The following is a 27,256-nucleotide window of genomic DNA, read 5'->3' as shown; positions in this document are numbered from 1 at the left end:
GGGGAGCGCAGCCGAGACGCCCCCCGCGCCCCTTTCCTGGGGTCCCCGCTGTCTCCCCGTTGTTCTCCTCCTCGCTGCTCTTTTTTCCCTGCTCCGTGGGTGATTTGCACGGTCCTTCATGCAGCCGGGCTGTCCGTGCTCTGTTCCAGCTGCCTGCCTGCCCCAGCCCCTCCTGTCCCTGCTGGGAGCGCAGCCCCACGGGGTGTCCCCCAGCATGGCATTTTTGGCCGGTGCTTGGCTCCAGGTACAACAAACACAAGGTTTTCTTCCTTATCCCAGGAGGGGAGGACAACCTAGGGCAGGGGAGCCGAGCTTCTGATCTCTTTGCAGTGGGAGCAGCTCCCTCCTCCACCGAGCAAAACCAGCCAGGCCTCCCCATCCCTGCCCTTCCCTTCAGCACATGCGAGCAGCAGCCCCAGCAGGGCCAAGGCAGTGATGGAGAGGCCCGGAGAGGCATCTCAGAGAGAGAAGCTCACAGGACCGCAGCCCGTTCCGGGCTCCTGCTGCTTACAAGTGGCTGAGTTCACATCCAATTAAGCTGTAACGAATAAATGAAAGCCCCGGAGACAGCCCTGGCTGTGGAAATTGTTGCTGCAGGATTTATGGTCCCTTCTCTCATCAGTGCTGGTAACTCTTCTGTGCCATTTCCACCCCGATCTGCTCCTGCCTGGCACAGCAGTGGTGAGCCCGGGTCCCCAGGGCCACCAGCCCTCCAGTGGTGCCATCAGGTGCCCTCCAGTGCAAAGCCTGGCTGGGCTGAGCCTGCTGCAAAACCCGAATTAAGCCCCTCAAGCCCTGGCTAGAAGAGCAGGAGGGGCTTCCCGGCTGTGCTTAGCTCCCCTGTGGAGCTGCAGGGTAGAGGAGGGGGGCTAGGGGGCTGTGTCCTCTTTGCCCTTCTCAGGGAGAAGGCTGAGGGCTCAGCAAACGCCTCCCCCTGCCCTGCCTGCTGGGGCTGCTGTGGGGAGAGGTCCTGGGAAGCTACACGGGAGGGATTTCCAGCCTGGAGGTGCAGACCCAGGGTGCGCAGGACAGGGGAGCATCTCCTGATTCAGTCAGCCCCAGTGTCCTCTCCTCCCCCTGTCCCCTCTGCCCACACTCTGTGGCCTTCCCAACCCGCTGCTTCCCCTCCTTTTCCCCAGCTCCCTGCTTTCGAGGGGGCCACCCACGTGCAGCCAGGCCGTGCCCAGCAGCACCCAGGGCAGGTGACGCAGCAGGACTACATTTCCCAGAGCTCTGCCTGTCCCCGTGCTCGGCGCCCAGTGCCGTGGCTGCGAGCTGCAGCGTTCCGCCTCCGGCTGCGAGCAGGGGCTGCCGCGGTCCCTGCTGTGCAGGCGCAGTGCTGCCCTGCTCCCCGGCCCTCCAGCTGCAAGGATGAAGGCCAAATATTTGTTGTATCAGTAATTTTCTGCGAGCAGAGTCAGCACAGCAGCCGGGCAGCGTTGGCTCACCCCCTCCTCTTGTTTCCTGCTGATGCTGCTCACACCTGGGTGCCGGTATCACGGCGTTTGTGGGTTTTTGGGGCAGCATCCGCATCCCAGCCCAAATCTTATCGGTGGGCAGTGATTCAAGGTTGCTCACATGAGCCCTGCCAAGATGTACGACGGGGTGCCAGGGGGCTGAGAAACTCTGAGTCTGGCTGGGTGGGTACCCAGTGGGAGCACTTAGGGCTGTGTGTTTGCAAACACGGGAATGGTGGGGAAAAATAATAATATTTCTTCATATATATATGAAGAAATTCAGCCCAACGCTCTGAAAAGAAAGGACAAGCAGCCCTGTGACCTTGGCGAGGTGACACGCAGCCGTGTAAGCACAACCACGTCCTTGCAGTGATCCAGCACTGCAGAGAAGCTTCACTGGTCACCGGGAGCTGGTCACCTTGTGCCGGGCAGGTAGGAGCACACGACCACCTCCAGCATCTCCCCCTCCTGAGAGGCTGATCTCCCAACGTGTGCCACGCTAATAACCACAGCGCAGCATCCCCAAAATGCTTGTGGCTCTCCGTACGTGTGTCAGGAGAAGAGATGCTGAGGAGCTGGAGCTGCTGGGCAGCGTGGGGACACATCAGAGCTGCCCAGCCCTGTGCTGGCCGACCTGCGCTGCCAGCTGCAGGGGAGCAGGGCTGGGAGGCTCCGTGGGGCTTGGCCCTTTGATCCTGCCGGGCTTGGCGTCGCTGCGGGGAGCAGGGAAAGGCTGGGGAGAGTGTGTGTGGCTCAGCACGGAGCCTGCCTGCAGCCCTGCAGGACAAACCCAGGCCAGCGGTGAGGAGTTGGGGCAGGTGGGGACGGTGCCACCTCGAACCGGTGGCCCCAGCAGGGCGCTGAGCTGCTCCCATGCCACCCCAAGCCATTAATCACCTTGATTACGGTGTCCTACTTTCTGCCCAGCCGTGTGAGGGTGGCCGGTCACCCCACCCTGCCTGGCTGTGCGGTGGCTGGTTGCGCCAGCGCTGGGTGAACTGGTCTCCTGGGGTGCTGGCAGCCAGGAGGGACCTGGGAAAGCCAGGAGGTTGTGGGTGAGCTGTGTGTCACCACCAGTCCTGACACGGGCTGTAAGTCACGCCGTGATGTCCCCATGTTGGTGGGGACATTCCCTGCGGGGTGCCCCGGAGCCTGGGTTCTCATGGAGAACCATCACAGGCAACATCCTGCCGAAATCCCCAGGGGTGAGAGGCACCCTCCTCTTAACTCCTCCAGAGATTTGAGGCTTGAGCTCCACTGTGTCCAGCACCAGCCTTCCCTCCCCAGTCTCCCAGCAGGGATCCCGGCTGGATCCCGGGCTGGAAGCACACGTGGCTTTGTGCACGTATTTATACAACAAAGGGCAGCTGCTCCCTGGGCACCGTGCCATGCTCACCACTTGCACCGACCTACCAGGACACCGTGCCCTTCTCTCTCCTTCTCCTTTGTGGGGAACAAGCTCACACAACGCGGCCAGATGTCCCGACCTGTCCTGAAGGCGAGGGGAAAAAACCAGCAGGCTCCCCGGCTGCTCAAATGGAAGAAAGTGGTGAAAGGAGGCACAGACACACCCGTGATGATGGCAACCCCACAGCCAGCACACGGCTGACTCAGGCAGGGGCTCTTCCAGCTCGGATCTTGCTGGTGGCAAGGTGACGGCCACCTCCAAGGCTCCATCGGTGCAGGGCAGGCAGGACGAAGCGTTGTGCACCCTGCAGAAGCCCAGTTTGCTCCAGTAGCTGTGCCACCTTCCCCCTCCGCCAGGCCACTGGCTGCAGCTCATGGGGAAACAGCTGCGTGGCTTTTTCGCCCCTATTCATCCGGCTCCTCCCGGGCTCGGGATATTTTGGGCACTTCTCTGTTCCCAGCTACCCTGGGTGGCACAGGATTGGCTTTCCTCTGGAAGCTGTGCAGGCTGAGAACCGAAAAGGGGAAATGCCAAGCCCTTTATTTAAGCCCCGTGTGTGGAAGGAGAGGCTCTGCCAAACACATGCAGTCCATCAGCTGCCGAGGAAGGCGAGCTGTGATGTGTGGGGCGATGGGTGGAGCGTTTTGGGGGGAGCAGCACAGAGGCCTGAGGAATGCGAGAAGGGAGACCATCTCACATTTCCCCACCTCCAGGGTTTATCCGTGCTGCCTGTCCAAGAACCAGGGTGGGACGAGCTGCGGGCGGCCCCAGGGAGGGGAGCAGGAAGGGCTGGGACAGATGTGGAGCTGCTCGGAGCTGGAAACCCCATTTCTGAGCACATCTCCTTCAAACCCACGCCCCTCCTGCCTTACCTCACCCTGCTCCCGGCTGCAAAATGCTTACGTCCGATTTTGGGGCTAAAAATATCTTTCGGGGTGGTCAGCAAGTGCACAGCCAGATGGGAGCAGGCTGCAGTGTGAAGGGAAAGGTGCTGAGATGGCAGAAGGTCCGGCTTCCACCCCTGGACAGAGGGTGCTGGAGGGATTTCTTTGCACCCCGGCACTTGTGGGGATCCCCCAACCCTCCTTCTGCCAAAGTCTGGAGGTGTGGAAAGGAAATGCACAGGCAGGGGAGGCAGGGACATGTGGCCTGGGAAGAGCACGGGGCTGCTGTCTGGATACGCAGGGAAAGGATATGTTTGGATACATCAGGGAAGCCACAGCAGAGGTGGAACTGAGCTTGGCAAGGGATGCAAAGAATAACAAGAAGGGATCTGTAGGTACATTGGCCAGAAAAGGAGGGCCAAGGAGAGTGTGTGTGAGATGGACAAGAAGGGAGAACGGGTAACAACAGGCCTGGAGAAAGCTGAGGTGCTCAGCAGGTTCTTTGCCTCAGCCGTCACTGCCAGTCAGGCTTCCCACATCCCTCCAGCCCCTGATCTGCAGGTGAGGGCTGGGGGAGAAAAGTTCCTCCTGGTGTAAGTGAAGAGCAGGCTGGAGACCACCTGGTGAAACTGAAGAGGTACAAGTCTGTGGGGCCTGATGGCACGGATTCCAAGGTCCTGAGGGAACTGGCTGATGGAGTTGCCGAGCCTCTCTCCATCATATTTCAAAAGTTCTGGTGGTCAATGGCTCTACATCCAGGTGGAGACTGGCAATGAACCCTAGGGGTCTTTCTTGGGACTAATGCTGTTTATAATATCTTGAGCAACGATATAGACGATGGAATCAAGTGCACCCTCAGCAAGTTCGCAGATGACACCACGCTGAGTGCTGCAGTTGACTCAACAGAAGGAAGGGAAACCATCCAGAGGGACCTGGACAAACCTGAGCAGTGGGACCACGTAAACCAAATGAGGTTCAACAAGTCCAAGTGCAAGGTGCTGCACCTGGGCTGGGGCAATCCCAGACATGAGCACAGGCTGGGAGAAGAATCCACTGAGAGCAGCCCTGCAGAGAAAGACCTGGGGGCTCTGGAGGACAAAAAGCTTGACAGGAGACAGCAGCCAAGAAGGCACAGGTGGAGGGAGGGAATTGTGCCCCTCTGCTCCCACCTGGAGTGCCATGTTCAGGTCTGGGTCCCCCAGCACAAGAAGGATGTGGGGCTGTTAGAGCGGGTCCAGAGGATGCCAGGAGGATGAGCATGACATGGGAAATAGAGTTTACTGTAGGAGAATGTGGTGGATGTGTTAGCAGTGTTTTCCACAAAGCCGGATCTCCAAAAGCCACAGCTACTTCTCTTTTCTCTGTGGTTCTGTGGGTGGTTTTGGGCCCTAAATGCTCTTCCCCGTCAGAAGTAAAACTGGCTGTAAATTATAGGTGGTTTGGGTTTTTCCCCCTATCAATCTGATGGTTCGAGTGCTGTTAGTTCATTGATAACTGAACCAAACCTTCGGGAAACGGCCCATCAATCATGTTCATGATGGTCAAATCAAAACTCCCGAGGTCTCACCCCAATTGAAGGGAGGTTATGTGGCTGGGTAGCTCTGTTATTAGAAAAAAATAAAATAAAAAATACACACTCTCTGAATGCTACAGCAGGAAATCTGTAGTAGAAAGCATCTGAGAGATATTGAGATGAGTCAGTGAGATTTACTCCCATGGCAAGGGCGAGGGCAGTGCATGTGGAGGACTAGCAGCCCAGACATCACAGGCCCAGAGGGTGGTCTCATGGATCTGGAGCTCATCAGCTCCCATAAATCACGCACTTGTGAACTGCTGTGTGACTCAGCAGTCCCTTGGAAACCATCTCCTGCTTGAACCCCGTAGGGATCCCGGCGAAATAAGGCATCATCAGTCGGTTTAGCAGCTCTGATGTTACACTGTGCAGGGGCCAGACATGTGGCTGCGTGCTGTGGCTTTCAGCAGGTCCTCAGCGTTTTTCTACTGCCTGTTATACACTGAAAAAAAAAATAAAAATAACAATAACAAAAAAGGATGAATTTCTAAGGAGAAGGAGGACCAGTACAGACTGCATCTCAGGGCAGGGAAAAGGAAAAGAAATACATCAGTGGGGTGGTGAAGAGCTCTGTGGGGCTGGGAAGGGGCTGCTCAGGAGAGCTGCAGCAGCAGGGGAAGCCTGGCAGCAGCGAGTGGCCTGGAAGATGGCTCAGGGAAGAACTTGGTGATGTCTGGGAGGAGGCCTGGGGAGTCTGGGTTATACAGCTTTGGGGTTATGGGCCAAGATGAGGGAGTTTCCTAACCTACCCAAAAGCCTGAACTAGCCCAGGACAATCTTCTCCATCTGGCTCCAGGAAGACCCCCTTGCCCCCGGTACTGCACACCCTTCGTGTGCTTCCCTGGGGCAGCAGAGTGGCTCCGGGGAGGCTTTGGAGGAGCCATGGGAGCGGATGGACCGAGGTACCCCTGCGACACCAGTGCGTGTGAGCGAGGAGCGGGTCTGTGGGTGCTGGCTGCCCAAAGGGGAAGCTCCTCACGCCAGGCATGATTTCCCTTGGTGTCTGTTTCATTTCTCCGTCTGCACCTCTCCCTCCGGTGCTCGGTCACGCAGACACCTTTCCCCATCAGTGGGGCTCCAGCTGTGGTCCTGCCCTGTGCTGGGCAGCACCATGGCCCTGCCAGGGCTGGCTCTGGGCTTTCTGCTGGTCCTCAGCCCTCTGCTGGGGACACAGGAACAGAGAGATCCTGCTGCCCGAGCCCGACGAGGAGCCAGGGACGCAGGTAAGGGCTGGCTGCTCCTCTCTTTTCAAGGGAAGCTTTTGCTGCTCGTCTCCCTGCAAGTCGTCCTTGCGGCTTTCCACTGCTTGGCACATGGTGGCTGTGCTGGAGAGGACTAAACCCAGTATCCATACTGGTCCTGAGCCTCTTGGGCATGTCAGGCTGTGGTGGGGTGAAGCTGTGTTTTGGGGATGTAGGGCAGTGATCCTCGGTGTGCTGGAAATGCCTCCACACTACAGCCCCCTCCGTGCCTCCATGGGGTGGGCAGCACGTCTGGGAGCAGGAGGTGGCTGGTTCTCACTGTGTGTTGGGCAGGGGAAGCCTGAGCACATGGCCTTTCTGGGGTGATAATAGCAAAAAAATCGCCCGTTGCTGTAGACATGGGTGCTAGTGCCCAGCAAAGACCTGGGGAGCCGCGAGACCCAGCCCTGTGCTGGCTGGGACACTTGTTCTCTCTCCAGTCCCTGTGGTTGTCCAGTCTGTATTTTGGTGGGATTGTCCTTCAAACATTTTTTTCTATTTTTTTTTCTATTTTTTTTTTTATTCTTTTTCCATGGCAGGAGAGCTAGGGGCATCCCTTAGGGCTGTGCTGGGCTCTCATGTACTGTACCCTGGGGCTGGGGGTACCTGCCGAGCTCCCCCTGCGGCACGGCAGGAATTGTTGCTCTTTGCAGCAGGGGATGGGGAGCCTGGGGCGTGAGTCATTATCTCTGCAGGGAAATGTGAGCAGAAGTGGCCTGCCAAGCTGTCCTATGGGGCGTGAATCATGCTAACCATCTCTGGTGGCTGGAGCGATGCTGCTCTTGCAGCGATGGACAAGGTTTAGGCAGATGGATGACTGAGGTCTAAGGTCTGTCAAGATTTTTGGCTGTCTGGTGTGAGGGCACTGGGATCCAGCTGAAGGGGATGAAGTTTCCCACCTGGGTAACACATACGAAGGAGCAGGGTGTGAGAATCCACCACAAGGGAAGGGAAGCTGGGTGAGGTAGGGCAAGACGGGCTCATTTTGGGTGAAACACATGGAAAAGGGTGGGTGCACTGAGTGGGCTGTGAGGCCTGGGGATGCGAGTGGGGATTAGGGGCCTCATCCTGGGAGGTGCTCAGCTCTGAATAAGGAGGACCAGCAGCCCTCTTGATGGGACCTGCTCACACCTGAGGGCACTGCCATCGCCCTGTGATCCCCTGGGCTCTCCCTCCTTCAGGAGGATGCAAAGCTCCCTCCGACAGGGACCCCAGGCTGCAGTTTACCCCTGGCCAGACCAGCTATGCCTTGAGCAAGCTGATCCAGCTGAGCTGCGCTAGGAACTACAGCCCACCGGTCCCCCAGATGCATTTCCAGGGGCACCCAGAGCTTGTGTAACAAGAAGACCACCTGCACCTCTGTAAGCACAGTCCTGCAGCACCTTGATCCCACTGCCCTGGGCTGGTGGCTCCGTGACACGGCTGTCCAGGAGGACCTGGATGCTTTTGTCCCCATGGACGGCATCCGCTGGGAGGCAGAAGAGCTGGATGGGTTCATCTTGAGGCTTTGTGGTCAGTTGTGCCTTGTCAGCAGAAGGCCGGGCTTCTGCCTTTTGTCCTGGCTGAGGTGTGACACCATGACAGCTGCAAGACCTTCCCCTCTCTGTTTGGGACCCAAAAGACATCTCTAGTGATTCCTCAGCCACTGCTGCGCCTCAGCACCTCCCGCACCACCTAAACGCACTTTTCCCTCTGCCAGAAACGTGCCAAAGGCCCTTGTGGGACCCCAGGCTCCGTCTGACACCAGACCAGGAGGAATACAGCCAGAATGAAGAAGTGACGCTGAGCTGCCCCAAGATTTTCCAGCCACCCTTCACCCACGTCAGATGCGCAGGGGAAGTGCAGCCCAACATTCACGGGAAACCTACGTACATCGAGGGGTGGCTGGGAAAGGGCACGGGAGGTGCCTGGATCCGAATTCGCTCCAAGGTGGAGTGCATGGGTAAGGGAGGCACCAGGAGCCATCCTGGGTGCCAGGAGAGTGGGGACAAAATTGGAGGGGAACGGGATATTTCTTCTCTGCCACTCTGCAGTCAGCCAGCAGGGGCAGCTCCATGCACAGCCCAATCTTTCCAGGTGTCCTGATGCATGCCCCCTGAGTGCTTCACCTTGCTGCCTTTGTGGGGCAATTCCTAAGGCCTTGGCCTCTTAAAGGATCCCACAGGACCCTGGGATCAAATGCTGATCCATCCATCTCTGTGCTAGCTTTGTGCATCTTAAGAGCCCCTTGTGTGTGTCCAGACACACACACACACACAAAAGAAATATACAAAGAGGGTAGCAAGACACTGGAAACTGGCAAGACAGCCCAGAGAAGTTGTGGATGCCTCATCAATGGATGTGAAAGATGTCCCTGCCAGTGGCAGCAGGGTGGACTACAGGGTCTAAAAATTTCCCTTCCAACCCAAATCTTCTCCAGACACTGCAGCACCTGTAGTGTGCTGAGGAGTGGTCCAGAGCCAGAGGAAACTGTAGGCAGTGCTCGAATATTGTGTGGGAGAAGGCAGGATGGGCTCAGACACTAGGTGTGGGGGGACATGGCAGTGAGAGAAGGGTGAGGGTGAGGGAGGTCTGCACAGGGCTGGGAAGGGAAGGCAAGGCAGTGACCCTCTTCAATGCTTCCTTCACAGAGGCCTTCCAGGTCGTGCCTGGGACCTTGGAGGTTTCCACCACCAGCATCAAACTGAACTGGACCTGCAGTCTGCCCGATGCCTGCCAGCGCATGCAGGCCACGTGCAGGCTGGCAGGGCCTTCCTCGCCCTCCTGTGAGGCTGAGGAGGTCACGGCAAAGGAAACACTGCACGGCCAGAATGGAACATTTACCTGCAACCACCTGCAGCCCTACACTTTCTACAGCATCACCATCTCAGTGCCTGCCAGCACCATCCTGTTCTCAAGACTCCTGAGAACAAAGGCAACAGGTAAGTGTCCCTTGCCTGTCAAGGTACTTTTGCTTTTCTCCCCAAAATCTCAGCCCCAGGTGGGTGTCCCTGTGCGTGACCCCCTCTCGCTGTGCTTGCAGTGCCCGAGAAGCCAGAGCGGCTGTGGCTGGATGCCAGCACGGGGACGCTGCGGTGGCAGGCGCTGCCCTCCTGCAAAGGGGAGATCCTCGGGTACCAGGTACCAGGGGTGTGGGGGCTGCCCATGGGTGCAGGCAGCAGGGAGAGGGGTGTTTGTAGTGACATCAGGACCCTGCCATCCCCCTCGGGGCCGGGTGGGAGCCAGGTGCTGGTCCCCATCAGCTCCTGTCCTTCCTGCAGCTGAACATCACGGCCAGGAGCGCGCAGGACGGCAGCTTCCTGGAATTCCAGCAGGTGACAGTGAACAGCTCTGTCACCCAGTACACGCCACCTCGTCAGATGCCCGGCAGCAAGTACACAGTGACAGTCCAGGGCCTGACGGCTGCTGGTGCCGGGCATGCATCCTACCTGGAATTTCAACCCAGTGTCTTGGGTAAAGGTTTCTGTGCTATGGGCCTGCTTAGGCTGGTGTCTGTCTGTCCACCCTGTGCCATACAAGATAGTGCCCTGGCCCCAGAGGATGCCTCTGTGGCATTGCTTCAGCCCCTGCTTGGGTTTGCACTAGCAGAGCTGGCCCCTCTCTGACATCTAATTCTGGCAACAGCAGGGAGCATATGAGGAGTCTGCAGGAATCACAGGTTGTGCTAGGAAGACAGGTCAGAAAATGAATATCTGTTCTTTTTATCTGTGAGTTGTGGCATCAGAGGCAGCAAGGCATGCATGTAGGGCTTGGTTACCATGCTATTCTGTAGCTCCTGCAGGAGGCAGAGGGTTTTATTACTTTCCCTGAACAAAGTAATTGCAGTATGGTATCTATCCTTCTGTGAGTGCACACTTGGACCTTTTATCTGGGCAACAATAACAGTGCCCACCTTTTTGTTGTGCAGGGTGTGATTGCCTTGCACCTGGACAAGGAAAAACAGTTTAAGTACCTGAATTTGCAATTAAGGGCCCCACAAAGTGCATCAGTAAGTGGGGTGACAGGAGGTGCCTCGCCTGGAGCCCAGTGACCCTACGGCTCCTCTGGTGCCAGGGCACGGCGAAGTGAAGGGCAGCCTGAGCTGGGCTTGGGGTCAGCTCCAGAGAGCGGCTGCAGGGGGTCTCCTGCTGCAGGTGGGATTGTCCTGGGAAGCTGCCGGCCGTGGGATGTGGTGGGGGGCAAAGAGCGAGCATGGAAATGGGGTGGAGAAGGGATTTTGTGGGCAAGTGACAAGGGGAGCCCCCTCCCTCCCAGCAAGGCTTGCTGGGGGGCACGTCATGGCACATGGACGGCTCTCCTTCTGTCTCCCGTTGGTGTCTGGAGGGACTGCTGGTGGTTGCTGATAGCTGGTGGTACCCTGCCCCACCTCAGCACCCACACCCCAACTAAACCCGCTTTTGCCTTGCCCAGGTACATGCCAGAAGCCCTGGTGGGACCCAAGGCTCCGTCTGGCACCAGACCAGGAGGAGTACCACAGGAACGAAGAAGCGACACTGAGCTGCCCCGAGGGTTTCCAGCCACCCTTTACCCATGTCAGATGTGCAGGGGAAGTGCAGCCCAACATTCATGGCAAACCTGTGTACATCGAGGAGTGGCTGGGAAAGGACCCGGGAGGTGCCTGGATCCACATTCGCTCCAAGGTGGAGTGCATGGGTAAGGGAGGCACCAGGAGCAATTCTGGGGCCTGTGTGTGCTGGGGAAAGCAGGAGGAGCTGCCACAGGCAGTGGGAGGCAGCTCCTGTGCATGTCTGGGGCTCACCCATATCGTGTCCTGGAGCTCCATTCCTCACCAGAGCGGACCAGAGACAGGATCCCCTTCCCCACATGTCCTGCCCTGTCCCCTGTTAAGCTCTGTGGGTCCTGCCTCTATCCTGCTAATGCTTTCCCCTCTTGTCGGTGCAGTGAAATGCCAGAAGCCCCAGTGGGACACCAGGATTCTCTTTGCCCCTGACCGTGGTTCCTACGACCTCAATGAGACGCTGACACTGACATGCCCTGTAGGGTACTGGTCATCCAGCCCTGAGGTTGCCTGCATGAAACTCAACCCAAGGCAACGCTTCCTGATTCCTCAGATCGGCTGGTTTGTGAAGGACAGCACGGGACAGTGGAAGCCTGTAGAGGGGAATATGACCTGTGTGGGTGAGTGAGTGAAGCAGCCACTCTGTTCTCCCCAGGCAGGGAAAGCGGTGCCAGATACAGCCTACAGCCCTAAGGCACCAAGGCCCTGTGCTTGGGGTGGTGCGGGAATGGTGTGGGTGTTCGCTGTGGAGAAAAGAGCTGCTAATGCAGCAGGGTTTGTGTCTGTCCCTGTCAGAGTGAAAGGGAGCAGTCACAAATCAGCTGCTAGGCCTGTGGTGGAGACTTAGAGGGACCACAAGCACCTGGCCTTGTCCTCTGCCAGCGTGTCTGGGAGCACCCCAGGCCCAGAGGAAAGTGCAGGCAGTGCCCAAATGTCGTGGGGGAGAAGGCAGGATGGGCTCGGCCTCTCGTTGCTGGGGACGTGGCAGTGAGGGAGGCCTGCACAGGGCTGGGAAGGGAAGGCAAGGCAATGACCCTCTTCAATGCTTCTTTCACAGAGGCCTTCCAGGTCATGCCTGGGACCTTGGAGGTTTCCACCACCAGCATCAAACTGAACTGGACCTGCAGTCTGCCCGATGCCTGCCAGCGCATGCAGGCCACGTGCAGGCTGGCAGGGCCTTCCTCCCCTCCCTGTGAGGCTGAGGAGGTCACGGCACAGGAGATGCTTCATGGCCATAAAGGAACATTTACTTGTCCGCCTCTGCAGCCCTTCACTGTCTACAGTGTCACCATCTCAGTGCCCCCCAGCACCATCCTGTTCACACGGCTCCTGAGGACAAAGGCAACAGGTAAGTGTCCCCTGCCTGTCAAGGTATCTTTGCTTTTCTCCCATAAAACTCAGCCCCAGGTGGGTGTCCCTGTGCGTGACCCCCTCTCGCTGTGCTTGCAGTGCCCGAGAAGCCGGAGCGGCTGTGGCTGGATGCCAGCACGGGGACGCTGCAGTGGCAGGCGCTGCCCTCCTGCAAAGGGGAGATCCTCGGGTACCAGGTACCAGGGGAGTGGGATGCAGGCAGCAGGGAGAGGGGTGTTTGTGGTGAGATCAGGACCCTGCTGTCCCCTTCGGGGCAGTGTGGGAGCCGGGTGCTGGTCCCCATCAGCTCCTGTCCTTCCTGCAGCTGAACGTCACGGCCAGGAGCGCGCAGGACGGCAGCTTCCTGGAATTCCAGCAGGTGACAGTGAACAGCTCTGTCACCCAGTACACGCCACCTCGTCAGATGCCCGGCAGCAAGTACACAGTGACAGTCCAGGGCCTGACAGCCGCTGGCGCTGGGGATGCTTCCTACCTGGAATTTCAAGCCTATGTCTCAGGTAAAGGTTTCTGTTCTATGGGCCTGCTTAGGCTGCTGTCTGTTCACCCTGTGCCATATAAGATAGCAGCTTGGCCCCAGAATTGTGGGGACAGAGCACTACAACCCTAGGACTGTGTGCCCTCAGTCTATCCAGACTGCATTGGACAGGTTTCTGGTCCCTGTGGGTGTTTCCTGGAGATGGGACACTTCTTGTCACTCCAGATCCTTCCTGCCTGTTTCACCTGAAGGCAGGACATGGCTGTGCCTCACTACCTGTCCCTGCATGGAGCCAGGACTGCAGAGCCTGGACACACGCACGCACACATTCACACACCCCAAGGCAATGTTTGGGCACCCACACAGGCTGTGGCACCCACTGCTGGCTGTGTGCTTAGTTTCAGGGCAGCCTCCAGGCCCCTGGCCATGGACTGCGGTCACCGTGGTGGCTGTGCTGTCAGCGATGGTCATGCTGTCTGCTGGGATCCTGTGGTTTGCACTGTCTAGGTAAGTAGGCAGGGAACTCAGAGTTGCTGCTCTGCCTCAGGCCATGATGGGCTAATGGGGTGGCTGGTGACAGAGGGGGCTGCTCTCACCCTTTTCTGGGTGCCATGTGTGAGAAACATCTCAAATAATTTTCTTCAGACAGGATCTTCTGTGAAGTTATTTTATATGTGATTGCAATGGCAGGCGTCCTGTCAATCAGGAGTGCATTTTAGTAAACAAATCATAACCTTTTATTCCCTCTTATCCAACACCTGCTCACCTTCTCTGTTTCATCACTGGCTTAGTACTAAAGGTTCACAAGCTACTCGACGCCCCTCTGTACCATATATGAACCATTTTTCTTTTTTTCAGCTGCTTAATTTCTCCTTTCTTACGTTTTGAGAACCTGTGATCTTTGTTTTACTGTTCCCACGCTGCTCATCCTGTTTATCTCAACTTATTTTCCACCTTATTTTGGAACAGCGAGGCCTTCTACTGTCCACTTATCTACGTAGCATTTCTCCTTGTTATGACTACACAACCACCTTGGAATACAGAAAATTAGTTCTCTGCTGCAAAAACACAACTTAGTTTCTCACACGAGAGGGCAGCAGCTGGTCCTGCTGTGGCTTGGCTGGTGGGCTCCTGGCTGGGTCTGCAAGTCAGCAGCCCCATCAGCCTCTGCCCAGCCTCAGGACACCCCTTTGCCTTCCCAGGAGGAGGAAAGCCTTGCCCAGGAAAGCCGAGGAGGACCATTACACAGGTAGGGCCACGGCAGTGGGGCCAGGGTATAAGGAGGGCAGGTCATTGCCAGGAGAGCCCTGCAGCCCCCTGTGCCGCTGCCTGCCCGGGTCTGCGCTGCTCCTCCTCCTGCAGCCCTGGGTCCCTCACGCTGTTTTGTCCCCTGCAGAGCTCCAGCCCTATGAAAACTCGGACCACTACTGTGTGATCAAGGAGAGGTTTCTGGCCGAAGAAGAAGCAGGTAGGAGATGGCCCCCACACATGTATGGGGCAGAGGGTCAAGAGCGACCCGAGGAAAGGGCCGTGGCAGTGCCAGGCAGTGCCCATCGCTCCGGCCTGTCTCAGACCCTCACGGCTGTGGCAGCGTGAGCTCTGCCGAGGGCTGGCAGCAGCCTCTGCCCTGGGTGCTGTTGGTGTCCGCAGGTAGAGGTGGCCGGGCTGGAGAGCGACCATCCCTGTCCCTGCCCCTGCCCCTGCCCATCCTGGAGTCCTCAGGAATCAGACAAAGCAGTGAGGGAGAGGAGAAGATGGGGTGAATGTCCCCGGATCCGTGCTGGTGGCACTTTCATTGTCTCTTGGTCCTCCACAGCTGGAAGCAGGGCCTCACAGCTTGTGCTGTGCTACTGTCCCCCACCCCCCATATTTCATCCCTCATTAAGCTCCTGCACACTTTGTAACACACCAGGAGCAGCCCAAGGCATGGGATGAAACGCTTGCACCCACAAAATTGTGTCCTCCAGTATTTTGGCTCAGCTATTCCATCCTGACCTGGTGCTTGCAAGTGTCATTTGAGACCAAAGCACCCCACTGGGTTCCCAGCCCCTCTTTGCTTTGCAGCCCCATCCCCATCTAACTCCAGGACTCTGCCTGAGCTTTGCCCAAGCTTGCTGCCCTCTCAACTGCTCTGTTGTATCCAAACAACCAATAAAGTAGTGTGGTCTGCAGGGGGCTGCCTGCCCCACTACGGCATCCACCTGGCCATGAGTCCTCCCTTTTGTGTGTGTGAAAGCTGTGTCTGTGTGAATCTTCACAAAGAAGACTGGCCCAGGCTTTTGCAGGGACGATCGCCGCCGTCTTCTCCAGCTCTGTGGGTAGGCTGAGATGTCTGTATGTCCTCCTCCTGTCCTTGGGGACACGGGCCGTCATGAATGGGCTGTGAAAAACTGTGGGATGTGCTTTTTGTACCCCAAAATGCAGCCACGATGGGAGGGAGGGACATGCGGGAGGAACACCTCCTGCCTTCCTTCTGCACTGCCCCTTGGTCTGCAGCCTTGGTGGGATTGTTTCTCTGCCAAGTTCTCACTCTTCTCTCCCAGCTGCTGTTGTGCAGCAGCTTTTCCCTTTGCTGTGAAGAATCCACTTGAGCCAGATGTCATCATTTCACCCCGATGCTTGCTTCTCCTTGCAGGCCATTGCGTAGGTGTGCGTGGTGAGTGGTGGTGAGTAGTGCTGAGACTCCAGTCCTGCCCTGGCAGTTAATGCAGTAGATGCCCTGTGATTGTAAGACTGAGGCTGTCTCCCTGTCCTTGCACCTCTGCAAGGTCTGGGTTGTGATCTTTTCCCCTTGTGGGAATGCCACAAGTCTCCTGGGTTGATGTGGCACCTCCCAAGCCTGCAAGATGTGCCTGTCTGCATTTGCCATCCCAGATGGTAGGAAGCATCTCTCGCATGTCTTCCAACTCACAGAGCACTCCCCTTCCTGACAGCCAAAATGAGCAGCCGAGTGCCAGCTTGCTGTGCTGTACTTTTATTGAAGTCATCCCCTGGGAAGTCCCTCGCCTGGGGGGTTTCTCCTGTTAGCATCTACCACCATCCGCTGACTCAGATCTGCACAAGTAAGTGACTCTTGTGGTCTCTTGGTCTGACTTGTTCTCTGGTTGCAGAGGTGGGTCTGAGAATAAAGTGGCACAAGCTATGGTGGGAGGGTTCAGTGTTTGTTGTGCCAGTCTTGGGGAATGCCAACATTTGAGAGAGACATGGAGCAATAGGAAAATCCCTGCTTGGTGTGGGACTGACAGGCAACAAGGTGTCTCTAGGCACTGCAAGCAGGAAACCCTTCAGATATCAGCACATCATCCTTGCCTAACAATTTTGCACAAGAGCCTTGTGTACCTCTTGCAATATGCTGCAGGCTATAAAAGCAACCTGACAGCCGCACAGCTCATCCCAAAAGATAGCCAAGGACCCGAGGCAGGGGGAGGCCGGTCGTTCCCAGGGCATGTGGCTCTGGCACCTCTTCCCAGAAGGGACAGGTCATGGGAGCCAAGGGCTGAGTTTAAAAAAAAAAAAAAAAAAAAAGAGTTCTCAGGGACATTTTTTCAGCTTCCAGCAGTTTGCAGGTCAAGGACTCCCTGAGTCAGAGGGGCTATCTTTGCATGTAATGGCTTTTGATGGTGTTTTCTTCCTTGAGCTTGTCTAACCTCTTTTGGATAATACAACAGCCTTAGGATGCACTCTGTACACTGGCAGGGAGTTCTCCAGTTTCACCTGACACTGCATAAAGATCCCCTTTCCTTTCTTTGTTTCTAAACTGCCACCTTTTGAATGCTCCTCCCTCCCAGTATTATGGAGAAAATCGAATGGCAGGCATTCCCTTTCCCTCCTCTCTGAGTCCCTCATTTTATACAGCTGCCATATCCTGCTTCCATTTTACTTTTTCCTGCAGGAAGAGCTGTGGCTTGCTGGGTGCTCCCCATCCAGAAGGCATCCCAGGTGCCTGCTCAGTCGCCTGTCTCTGAACATCCCTATTTTCCCATATCCTTTTGGAAATGGGGGTGCAGGATTGCACATGGTGTTCAAGAAGCAGGTGAACTAAAAAGAGGTGAACCATGGATTTATCTGGTATTGTATTCTCATTTGTCCTGGTAGGCGTACGTGTTGTAACAGGCAGTGGGCCCTGAGCTGCCTCTGACAGACTTTCTAGTACTTGGGATCTTGTGCTCTCATGGCTCTGAGGAGAACATCTTGCTGTAAAAGTATGATTGTTCCTTGTTTACCTAAGCTGCATTTTATCTGCAGTTCTGTTTGCCAGTCATTGGAGTCTGCTCTCATTCTGCAGCGTTCTGTCACAGCTGGCTTCTGTTTTTAACACCAGGCATCGTCAACAAGCGTGACTCCTTGCCCCCCCTGAGTCTGAGACTCTGCTCCCTGAGAAGAGCAGACCTGTTTCATTTTGGAACCAGTTGCTTCCTCAGGTGAGAGCTATCCTCTTGTCATACCCCAGACATGAGCTCGGTGACCAGAGGAAGGTAAGAGCTGTCACCCCTGTATGGGGGTGACCCTCCTACATCTGTTCTAGCAGGTCTGGGGGAACAGTGCTTCCACATCCATCTTTACCCTAGCCTTCAGGATATTGTAACCTCCCATCACAGACCTCCCTCCCAACTTGGAGATGAGTACCTGATTCTGAACAGTGAATCTGGAGGCCAGTTCCTTCCCTCTGTCATTGCCATGACTCTTGCCCTCTGTGCCTGCCCTCCTGGAGCTGCAGGCCCTAGAACAGCACATGGCAATCACGGTGTAGTTGCATCCAGGCTTTATGGCTTGGGGATAATGATGTCTTTTTCTTTCTCTCTGATGACACAAAGGAGTTATTTGTGTTATCAGTTGTGCAACACTCTGGTTCTGCTCTCTCTTTTACACTCTGCAGGATTCCTTGCAGTTCCACTCTCCTTTGTACCCTTGACTCTTGCCAGATCTCCTAATACTGTCTTGGAAGACATCAAACAGCTGTGATTACTGAGGGGAAGTGCTGTGACCTGTGACATCTCCAGAAGCCACGTGTGCATGAAGAGGCTTTGGGAAGCGTGTGGCAGAAGCCTCAGGAACTCAGAAGCCTCAGACTCAGTGAGTGGCGTTTGGTGAACGCGCTCTGGCAGCAAGGAGCTCTGTGGGGTGAAGCTCTGGGATCCTGGTGGCTGGGGCTCTGGGGAGTGCCAGTGCCAGGGTGTCCCTGGGGAAGGAAAGCAGCAAAAGGCAGCAGTGCTGACACCGATGGGAGGATCCCTCCTCAAAGAGGAAGGCTCTTGTGTTCAAAGTGATTTCCCGTTGAGAAAAACCATCAGATACAGTTTCAGTGCCTGGAGGCAGCAAGTGGGGCTGAGGTCTGAGTTGTGCCCAGGCATTGGATGCTAGCATGGCCCTGCGGTTGCTGGCTTTGACCTTCTTCCTGGGAATACAGACACAGGAAGATACTGGTCCCAAGGCCCAAGGAGCACCCTGGGAAGCAGGTAAGAAATGCCCATTCCTCTCTCTGAAAGAGAAGAAATTTTTCCTCTTTCATTTGCCAGTCTGATGTGCCTTTTACCACTGGCAGCACATGGCAGCTGTATCGTAGGGGCTGGAGGTGCAGCTGGGTTTGGGGATGGAGGGCAGCAAGGCTCAGTGTGCTGGGAAAGCCTCTGTGAGCTCTGGGCTGTCACGCTCCATGGAGGGGGCAGTGTCCCTGGGAGAAAGAGGTGTCTGGTTCTCACCGCATGGCATGTAGACAAAGCCTGAGCATGTGGCCTTCCTGGGACGATAAGGGCAATGTCCTCTCTGCTGGGGAGCTGGTGCTGGTGCTGGTGCTTATTGGATCTGTGGGCTGGAGACCAGGGGGACACCTAAGGAGTTTTGCCAGCTGGGACACCTGCTGCCTCTTGGAGACCCTGGGGGCAGGATACGTGGTGTGACGGGCCAACCCTTGCCTTCTCTAACTGAATATATACATATATATATTTATATCCATTCTTTTCTGTTCAGATGATGTGAAACTCATGAGATGCGATCATTCTCCAACGTCATGTTAAGGAAGTTCATTGCATAAATTCTGTAGGACCTGAAGGATCTGAGACAGGCTTGAATAGGGAAGTGCTCCTTATCTACATACCAGAAGTGTAGGCTGCTGACTGCAGGAATCATAGGCATTTCCAATTATGTTCCTATTAGGAGGCTGTCCCCATTCAGCAGAGCTCCCGTGTGCCAAATCCTCTGGGCCAGCCTCGCGCGTGCCCCAGCTCTGAGCTCCGCTACCTGAAGAGCCGCAGGCAAGGCGATGCGGCTGGGAGCGAAGGAGTGGGGGTGGCGGGCAGGGTTCTGGGGGCGCGCTGAGGAAGCCAGATGACAAATCTGCGTCCCAGCACTGGGGAGGAGGCAGCGCTGCGTGCGCGGTGCCAACGCTGCCGGCAGAGGATGTGGTCGGGGCGTGTGGCGCAGCGCTGCTCCCTGCGCTGAGCAGGCGGCATTGTCCCTTTGTCCTATTGTCCCCCGGCTGTCTTTCTGCACGGCTCTCTCAGAGCTTTCCTCAACGCCTGTAATCCTGGGGCAGCGAAAGCCCAAGGGAGGCCGTGGAGGAGCCCCGTGGGGCCGCACACCCCGGCTGTGAGCTGCATGCTGCCCCGTGCTGCCACTTCCCGCTCCACAGCACAGCTTCCCGAAACACCAACCTCACCTCCTGCTGCTCAAAGCCTGCCAGCTGCCCTCCTGCACGGTGTTGGCCTCGCTGAAGCTTCACCTGGACGCTTTATTGTGTCTGGGGCCTATGCGCAGCTCTCTGCATGGCCCCGGTGTGTGTCTCTGAGTGCCTCCGTGCTCGGGCATGCTGTGAATCCCTCCAGGGCTGGAAGCCCAGTGCTCCTTTCCCTGCTCTCTCGGAGCACTCCCGGAGCTCCAGCCTGGAGGAAGGGGCCAGCCCCACGTGCTGTGCAGCGTTACCCCTGCCTCTGCCGGGATGTGCCCTGCAACGAGGCACAAACCCCTGGAGAGGTCCATCAGCTTTGGCTCTTCCCATCCCGCTGACACGCTCTCCTTCTTCTCTGTGCAGTTTGCCCGAAGCCGCAGTGGGACTCAAGCCTCCGCTTTGTCCCAGAGAAGACATCTTATGATAACGGGGAGGAGCTGACACTGAGCTGCCTCACTGAGGATGATCCTCCTCTCGCTGTGATCAGATGTGTTGCATGGATCTTCTGGGGACATGACTGGGAGGTGAAGGACAAGTGGGGAAGGTGGCATAGCATTGAAATGTACCAGGCCTGCACAGGTAACTCGGAGGCAGCAGCTCTCCCCTGCCGCGGGCTCCTCTCCATCAGCAGGGCCCCTGGCGTCTCGCCGTGCCTGTGGGATGCCTCGGGCTCGGCTCTGGGATGGCCCCGGCCGGGAGCAGCCCCCGAGCTGGGCCGGGACAGGAGCCCCCAGCGGGGCCCGGCATTGCCTCTGCCCTGCCTGAGCTGTGGCCAGATCCTGCCCTCAGCCCTGCTGCTCTGAGCACCTCACAGCCCCGCGGGGCTCCTGTCCCGCACCCAGGGGCTCTGCTGACGGATGACCCCGCAGGCAGTCGTGGTCCAGCCTCAGCCCCCTCCTGCCCCACCACCCCGTCCCCAAGGAGGACTGTCACGCTTTCTCCCCTGCAGGAACATGCCAGAAACCCCAATGGGACAGAAGGGTCGTGCTCGTCCCAAGGAAAGGCAGCTACACACCAAATGAGGAACTGAGGCTGTCTTGCCCTGGAGTTGTCAAGCCCTTCTTCATCAGTGCCAAATGTGTGAGGGAATTTCAAGGAGTGACTTCAGGACAACCTGTCTATGGGGACAGCTGGTGGGGGAGGAGAGACAGAGGCGCCTGGACCCGCATTGAGGAGCCCGTAGCGTGCGTGGGTACGCGGGGCAGCTCTCCCCGTCCCCTCTCTGCCCTCACACTCCCGCCCCAGCCCCTGCTTGGCGCTGCGGTGCCCTGCCGGCTGCTGAGGAGCTCCCCCCTCAGAGCACCCTCCTTCCCCACTGCTCCCTGTGACGCTGCTGTCCTGGGCTCAGCACCCCTCGGGTTTCCTCACGGCCTTGGTTCTGGCCTCCCCGAGCCTCCTGCATATCCCCCCCAACTCTCACACAAATTTGCCTTTGACAGTAAAATGCTCGAGGCCCCAGTGGGACGCTGACCTTCGTCTGGCACCAGAGCGCAAGGTTTATAATGAGGGCGAAGAAGTGACACTGAGCTGCCCAGAGGGTTTCCAGCCCCCCTTCCAGCAGGCTAAATGCGCATGGATACCTCAGGCTGTGGCTACAGGGGAGCACAAGGGCACCTGGACACAGAAAAACGAGTTGGGGCAATGGGTCCCCATTCAGAGCCCCACAAAGTGCATCAGTAAGTGGGGTGACAGGAGGTGCCTCACCTGGAGCCCTGCGACTCCTCTGGTGCCAGGGCACGGCGAGGTGAAGGGCAGCCTGAGCTGGGCTTGGGGTCAGCTCCAGAGAGCGGCTGCAGGGGGTCTCCTGCTGCAGGTGGGATTGTCCTGGGAAGCTGCCGGCCGTGGGATGTGGTGGGGGGCAAAGCGCGAGCATGGAAATGGGGTGGAGAAGGGATTTTGTGGGCAAGTGACAAGGGGAGCCCCCTCCCTCCCAGCAAGGCTTGCTGGGGGGCACGTCATGGCACATGGACGGCTCTCCTTCTGTCTCCCTTTGGTGTCTGGAGGGACTGCTGGTGGTTGCCGATAGCTGGTGGTACCCTGCCCCACCTCAGCACCCACACCCCAACTAAATCCACTTTTGCCTCACCTAGGAACATGCCAGAAGCCCTGGTGGGACCCAAGGCTCCGTCTGGCACCAGAGCAGGAGGTGTACAAGGAGAACGCAGAAGTGACGCTGAGCTGCCCCGAGGGTTTCAAGCCGTCCTTCACCCACATCAGATGTGCAGGGGGAGTGCAGACAGCAGAACATTCTGGATTTGTAGACAGAACTACCTGGCTGGGGAGGAAGAGCACAGGTGTCTGGATTCACATTGAGGGGCCTGTGCAGTGCCTTGGTACGTGGGTTGGCAGGAATTACCTTCTCTGCAGCCCTGTCATCCAGTCCTACCCTCCATGCCTCTCTGCGTTTCCCACATCCCCACCGTGTCCTGGGCCATGCTCCCCATACCTGAGCGCATCCCTTGGTCTCCCTGGGTTTGATGCCTGAGACCAGTGCCCAAGCAAATGGTGGCCCAGCCTCACCCACCCCTGGGCAGCCCCACCCCCACTGCCACTCACCTGCTTTTGCCTCTGCCAGAAACGTGCCGAAAGCCCTCGTGGGACCCAAGGCTCTGTCTGGCACCAGAGCAGGAGGTGTACAAGGAGAATGAAGAAGTGACGCTGAGCTGCCCTGAGGGTTTCGAGCCATCTTTCACCCACATCAAATGTTCAAGAGAAGACCAGTCCATCAGCGCTGGGAAGCCTGTGTACAGAGAAGTTTGGATGGGAAAGGGCTCAGGAGGTGCCTGGACCCGCATTCGCTCCATGGTGCAGTGTGTGGGTAAGAGAGGTGCCAGGAGCTCTCTTGGGGCCCTGAGTGCTGGGGGATGTAGGGGGAGATGCCAAAGGCAGTGGGAGGCAGCCCCTCCACCTGCCCAGGGCTCGCCCTGTGTCCCCAGGGGTGCCTGGGCGGGGAGGGGGCTGGCAGCCTCTGTGCCTGAGGGTCCCGGCAGGAGGGGCTGTGGCAGCCAGCTGGGGGCAGTGGCTGGAGCTGACCCTTCCTGCCCTCATCCCCTTCCTGGGGCCGTGCTGCAGAAGCTGCTCCACGTTGTGTCCCGCAGCTCCATCCCTCACCGTAGCGTGCCAGGGCAGGGATCTCCTGCCACGTCCCCTGCCTTGTCCTGCATGGCCAGCCCCTGCCCTGCTAGCACCTTCCCTTCTTGTTGGTGCAGGAAAATGTCAGAAGCCCCACTGGGACCCCAGATTAATCTTTGTCCCAGACATGGCATCCTACATCGTCGGTGCAGTGGTGATGGTGAGCTGCCCTGAAGGGTACTGGCCTCCTCCCATGAAGATCGCCTGTGTAGATATCCCAGGCCAAAGCTCTCCAACTCTTCAGAGGTCCTGGGTTGTGAATAAAAGCACTGACTACTGGCAGCCTGTAGATCACTGGCTGTGCGTGGGTGAGTGAGGAGGTGCATTTAAGAGGGAAGGGTGGTCCCGATGGCAGAGTGCTGCTGGCCCTGTTTCAGAGGCACGCATGGAGGTTGCCAGCCGGGTGCGGGTGCGCTCTGTGGCGAGAGGGCCAGCGCCCGTGGGAGCATTTCCCTCCCGAGGGGCTGAGCCCGCTGCCAGGCAGCAAGGGAACGGAGCCAGGGGTCTGCTCCCACCAGCAGTTGCCTCGAGCACTGAGAGGTGATGCAAAGCTCACGCCCAGCTTCCAGTGATCCAGACTCCTCCAGCTCTGCAGCTGGAGACCTGCCGTGGGCAGTGTCACCTCCGCCTTCCTCTCCCTGCTGCTGGGTGGGAGCAGGGCTGTGACCGCAGCACCTTGCAAGGGGGCCAGGGGAAGGGAAGGCAAGGCAGTGACCCTCTTCAATGCTTCCTTCTGTTATAAATGGCTCAGTCTTCAAATCAGGACTACAATCAAAGTTCACAATTTATTAAAAGAATAGAGGTAAGCAAACAGCGCTGGGTGCGCCGGGAGTCTCCACTCCACCAGTACGCACACCAGCTACATCAAGTAGCTGATTTTTATGCTCCTAGACTAATACATACTCATTACTACTTCTAAAAAAGACTGGGTTATTATAATTAGTTTCCAGAATCCAAACCCAGTCCCTCCTACTGGAGCATGCGCATCAGTCTCCGGTGGTCTCCCTGGGGGTCTCTGGGGGTCTTTCATGCTGAAGGCTCGTAGTCTTCCTCTCAGTTTTTTTTTTCTTGTCCTTCCCTTTGTACTCCTTGGCAGCATGTCAAAAGCTTACACAGCGTCCCCTGCAAGTTTTGTCTCCTAGCCATCCTTCAGCTTCTTTTTTCTTCTCCTTAATCTCCTGGCCACCTGGCCAGATATCAGGGGATTGCACAGTGTCCCATTTGGAAGCCATAAGTCACTAGTTGATAGCAGTGGTAAGTGGGCTCCTCCGCGGAGGGGCTGGCTCACCCCGCGCCCTGTACCCGAGGCTCTCTGCCACGTCCTCCCTTTTCCCAGCCTGGCACCTTGCTGTGGACAGGGGCTGGTGAGTGCAGGAGCTCCCTGTGGGGCACAGGACACCTTTCTTTTCTCATAAGTGCAGGTGATCCTCCATCCCACACAGTACATGAGCCCACAGACACCTCTATACCCTTGCACAGATTCGTTGCCATCACTGGGGCCATTGCAGATTCATGACCCAGGCTGTGGCACCCACTGCTGGCTGTGTGCTTCTTTTCAGGGCAGCCTCCAGGCCCCTGGCCATGGACTGCGGTCACCGTGGTGGCTGTGCTGTCAGCGATGGTCATGCTGTCTGCTGGGATCCTGTGGTTTGTGATGTGCAGGTGAGGAGGCAGGGAACTCAGAGTCACTGCTCTGCCTCAGGCCATGCTGGGCTAGCGGGGTGGCTGGTGACAGAGGGGGCTTTCTGCACTGCTCTCACTCTTTTCTGGGTGCCATGGGGGCTGCAGCTGGTGCTACTGTGGCTTGGCTGGTGGGCTCCTGGCTGGGTCTGCAAGTCAGCAGCCCCATCAGCCTCTGCCCAGCCTCAGGACACCCCTTTGCCTTCCCAGGAGGAGGAAAGCCTTGCCCAGGAAAGCCGAGGAGGACCATTACACAGGTAGGGCCACGGCAGCGGGGCCAGGGTATAAGGAGGACAGGTCATTGCCAGGAGACCCCCACGGACCCTGTGCCGCTGCCTGCCCGGGTCTGCGCTGCTCCTCCTCCTGCAGCCCTGGGTCCCTCAGGCTGTTTTGTCCCCTGCAGAGCTCCAGCCCTATGAAAACTCGGACCACTACTGTGTGATCAAGGAGAGGTTTCTGGCCGAAGAAGAAGCAGGTAGGAGATGGCCCCCACACATGTATGGGGCAGAGGGTCGAGAGCGACCCGAGGAAAGGGCCGTGGCGGTGCCAGGCAGTGCCCAGCGCTCCGGCCTGTCTCAGACCCTCACGGCTGTGGCAGCGTGAGCTCTGCCGAGGGCTGGCAGCAGCCTCTGCCCTGGGTGCTGTTGGTGTCCGCAGGTAGAGGTGGCCGGGCTGGAGAGCGACCGTCCCCGTCCCTGCGCAGGACGCTGGGAGACCACGGCGGGTGTCAGAGAGCAGAGACCGCGGGGAGGACGACCCCAGCTTAGTGCTGGTGGCTGCCAGGACCCCGTCTCTCATGTGACTGTGACCAGCACTGGGGGTCTCGTCCGGGCAACCAGAGCAAGAGGACTGCAGCCATTTCTTTCAGGGCACGAAGACACTGCCCTCTTCAGCCCTCCTGGCCTTGCCTGGACAGGCAGCGGTGCGAGAGGCTTCCCAGTCTGACCGTGGGAAGAGGCACTGGGTGCTCCTGGGCCTGGCATTTTGGAGGCCTCCTCATGGCCCTTTCTCGAGTTTTGGTGCTCCCCAGCTGTAAGCAGGACCTCGTACAGCCTGTGCTGGGTTATTGTTTCCCCTCCCATTTCCTCTCTCGTCTGTCACTAGCACCCTCTGCTACAGGGCAGGAGCTGCCCACGGCCTGTGCCAGCGAAGGCGTGTTTTCACAGAATCACAGAATTTCTAGCTTGGAAGAGACCTCAAGATCATCGAGTCCAACCTCTGACCTAACGCTAACAGTCCCCACTAAACCATATCCCTAAGCTCTACATCTAAACGTCTTTTAAAGACCTCCAGGGATGGTGACTCCACCACCTCCCTGGGCAGCCTTTTCCAGTGTCTAACAACCCTTTCAGTAAAGAAGTTCTTCCTAACATCCAACCTAAAACTCCTCTGGCCCAACTTAAGCCCATTCCCCCTCGTTCTGTCACCAGGCACGTGGGAGAACAGGCCAACCCCCACCTCACTACAGCCTCCTTTAAGGTATCTGTAAAGAGCGATAAGGTCACCCCTGAGCCTCCTCTTCTCCAGGCTAAACAAGCCCAGCTCCTTCAGCCGCTCCTCGTAGGACTTGTTCCAGGCTCCTCACCAGCTTCGTTGCCCTTCTCTGGACCCACTCGAGCACCTCCATGTCCTTCTTGTAGCGAGGGGCCCAAAACTGAACACAGTACTCGAGGTGCGGCCTCACCAGAGCCGAGTACAGGGGGACGATCACCTCCCTAGCCCTGCTGGTCACACTGTTTCTGATACAAGCCAGGATGCCGTTGGCCTTCTTGGCCACCTGAGCACACTGCTGGCTCATATTCAGCCGACTATCAACCATCACTCCCAGGTCCTTCTCAGGTTTTGGGTGTCCTCCAGTGCTCTGGATGCATCTGCCCCTCATCCTAGGGAGTGTGTCCGGCCTCTGGGACCAAGCACATTGTTGGTGTGGCCTGCGTGCTCTGCTGGAGCTGCTCCCCATGGATATCGGGCCGAGAGGGAAAGGGTGGGCTCAAGCCAACGGGGAATGAGCGGGTTTGTGAGATGGGGAAACTGAGGGGCGGTTTGTGCTCCTTCCACCTCCTGGGTGCCCACATGCTTTACCCCACTCTGCCCGCTCTGTTGGGACAAGCAATAAAGGCCTGTGGTTTGCAGAAGGCTGTGAGCGGGCTGTCTGCCTGCGTGGTGATGGAGGCCCAACTGTTCCCCTTTGGCTCAAGTCATCACCCGCAGGACGTGGGAGATGAGCCCAGAGCTGTCCTTCCTAAGCTCCTCTGAGACCCCTCAGCAGCAGGCCTGAGGATCTTCAGAGCTCTGGTTGTGGTGAGGAGCTGCTTTCTGTCCTCCCTATTCCCCCCCGGACACCAGGGCCTGGAACATCCCAGACATGGAAGGTCAGCCCAGAGGCTCTCCTTGTTGAGCAGCACACTGCTGGAGGATGGGCTGAGCATGTTCACACTGCACTGGGTGATGAACGGGCTGAAGAGCAGGGCTCAGAGCCTGGTGGTGAACGGGGCCGTTTGAAGAAGCAGCAGAGATGGCTGTCTTCCACAGACAACATCCCAGTGATCCCCAGGACACGGCTGGGGGCCTGTTTCTGGAGGAAGAGAAAAGCAGTAGTGCTTAGGAGTGGGAGGGAGGATTGAGCAGCTCCGAGGGTTTCCTGAGGCATTCAGCTGGCACTGGAGGGCAGGGTGCTTGCTTGGATGGGGACAGACAATATTCCCTGCTGAGGGGGAGGAGGAGGAGGCAGCTGGGGACAGAGCTGAGGGGAAGGGCAACACGCGGTGTTTGTTGGCCGTGTCTTTCTGAAGGAACTTTGTGTGAGGGTTTTGAGGGACTCCTCTCAGTTCCCCTCTCCTTCCTACCCCTGG

General features: G+C 57.6%; 2 protein-coding genes across 4 annotated transcripts; both read left to right on the top strand.

Annotated features, from left to right (window-relative positions):
• The first annotated feature begins 968 nt into the window (after nucleotides 1-968).
• Nucleotides 969-15,407, top strand: LOC106020613 (uncharacterized). Of its 2 annotated transcripts, none has more exons than XM_072031013.1 (14): nucleotides 969-1,889; nucleotides 8,263-8,505; nucleotides 9,194-9,484; nucleotides 9,586-9,683; nucleotides 9,824-10,016; nucleotides 10,974-11,216; nucleotides 11,466-11,702; nucleotides 12,140-12,430; nucleotides 12,532-12,629; nucleotides 12,758-12,950; nucleotides 13,327-13,435; nucleotides 14,131-14,177; nucleotides 14,325-14,396; nucleotides 14,579-15,407. In XM_072031013.1, the coding sequence occupies exons 2-14, from the start codon at nucleotides 8,502-8,504 to the stop codon at nucleotides 14,689-14,691; spliced, it is 1,989 nt and encodes a 662-aa protein (XP_071887114.1). In that variant the 5' UTR covers nucleotides 969-1,889; nucleotides 8,263-8,501; the 3' UTR covers nucleotides 14,692-15,407. The 2 variants fall into 2 exon arrangements, with proteins under 2 accessions (XP_071887114.1, XP_038026624.1); XM_038170696.2 differs by lacking the exon at nucleotides 969-1,889 and adding an exon at nucleotides 6,240-6,545.
• Nucleotides 15,408-17,137: 1,730 nt separating this feature from the next.
• LOC139998596 (uncharacterized) lies at nucleotides 17,138-26,603 on the top strand. 2 transcript variants are annotated; one of them, XR_011805716.1, is made up of 12 exons: nucleotides 17,138-18,384; nucleotides 19,956-20,171; nucleotides 20,542-20,784; nucleotides 21,032-21,268; nucleotides 21,683-21,925; nucleotides 22,168-22,410; nucleotides 22,802-23,032; nucleotides 24,284-24,386; nucleotides 24,615-24,661; nucleotides 24,808-24,879; nucleotides 25,062-25,560; nucleotides 26,244-26,603. XR_011805716.1 is itself a non-coding variant. In XM_072030887.1 (11 exons), the coding sequence occupies exons 1-11, from the start codon at nucleotides 18,291-18,293 to the stop codon at nucleotides 25,169-25,171; spliced, it is 1,839 nt and encodes a 612-aa protein (XP_071886988.1). In that variant the 5' UTR covers nucleotides 17,138-18,290; the 3' UTR covers nucleotides 25,172-25,763. The 2 variants fall into 2 exon arrangements, 1 of the variants encoding a protein (XP_071886988.1); XM_072030887.1 differs by lacking the exon at nucleotides 26,244-26,603 and having other exon boundaries at nucleotides 25,062-25,763.
• The last annotated feature ends 653 nt before the right edge of the window (nucleotides 26,604-27,256 follow it).

The sequence above is a fragment of the Anas platyrhynchos genome, chromosome Z (assembly GCF_047663525.1).
Source record: "Anas platyrhynchos isolate ZD024472 breed Pekin duck chromosome Z, IASCAAS_PekinDuck_T2T, whole genome shotgun sequence".
Lineage (NCBI taxonomy): Eukaryota > Metazoa > Chordata > Aves > Anseriformes > Anatidae > Anas > Anas platyrhynchos.
The sequence above is the reverse complement of the archived record's forward strand: the minus strand, read 5'-3'. Positions and strand labels throughout refer to the sequence as shown.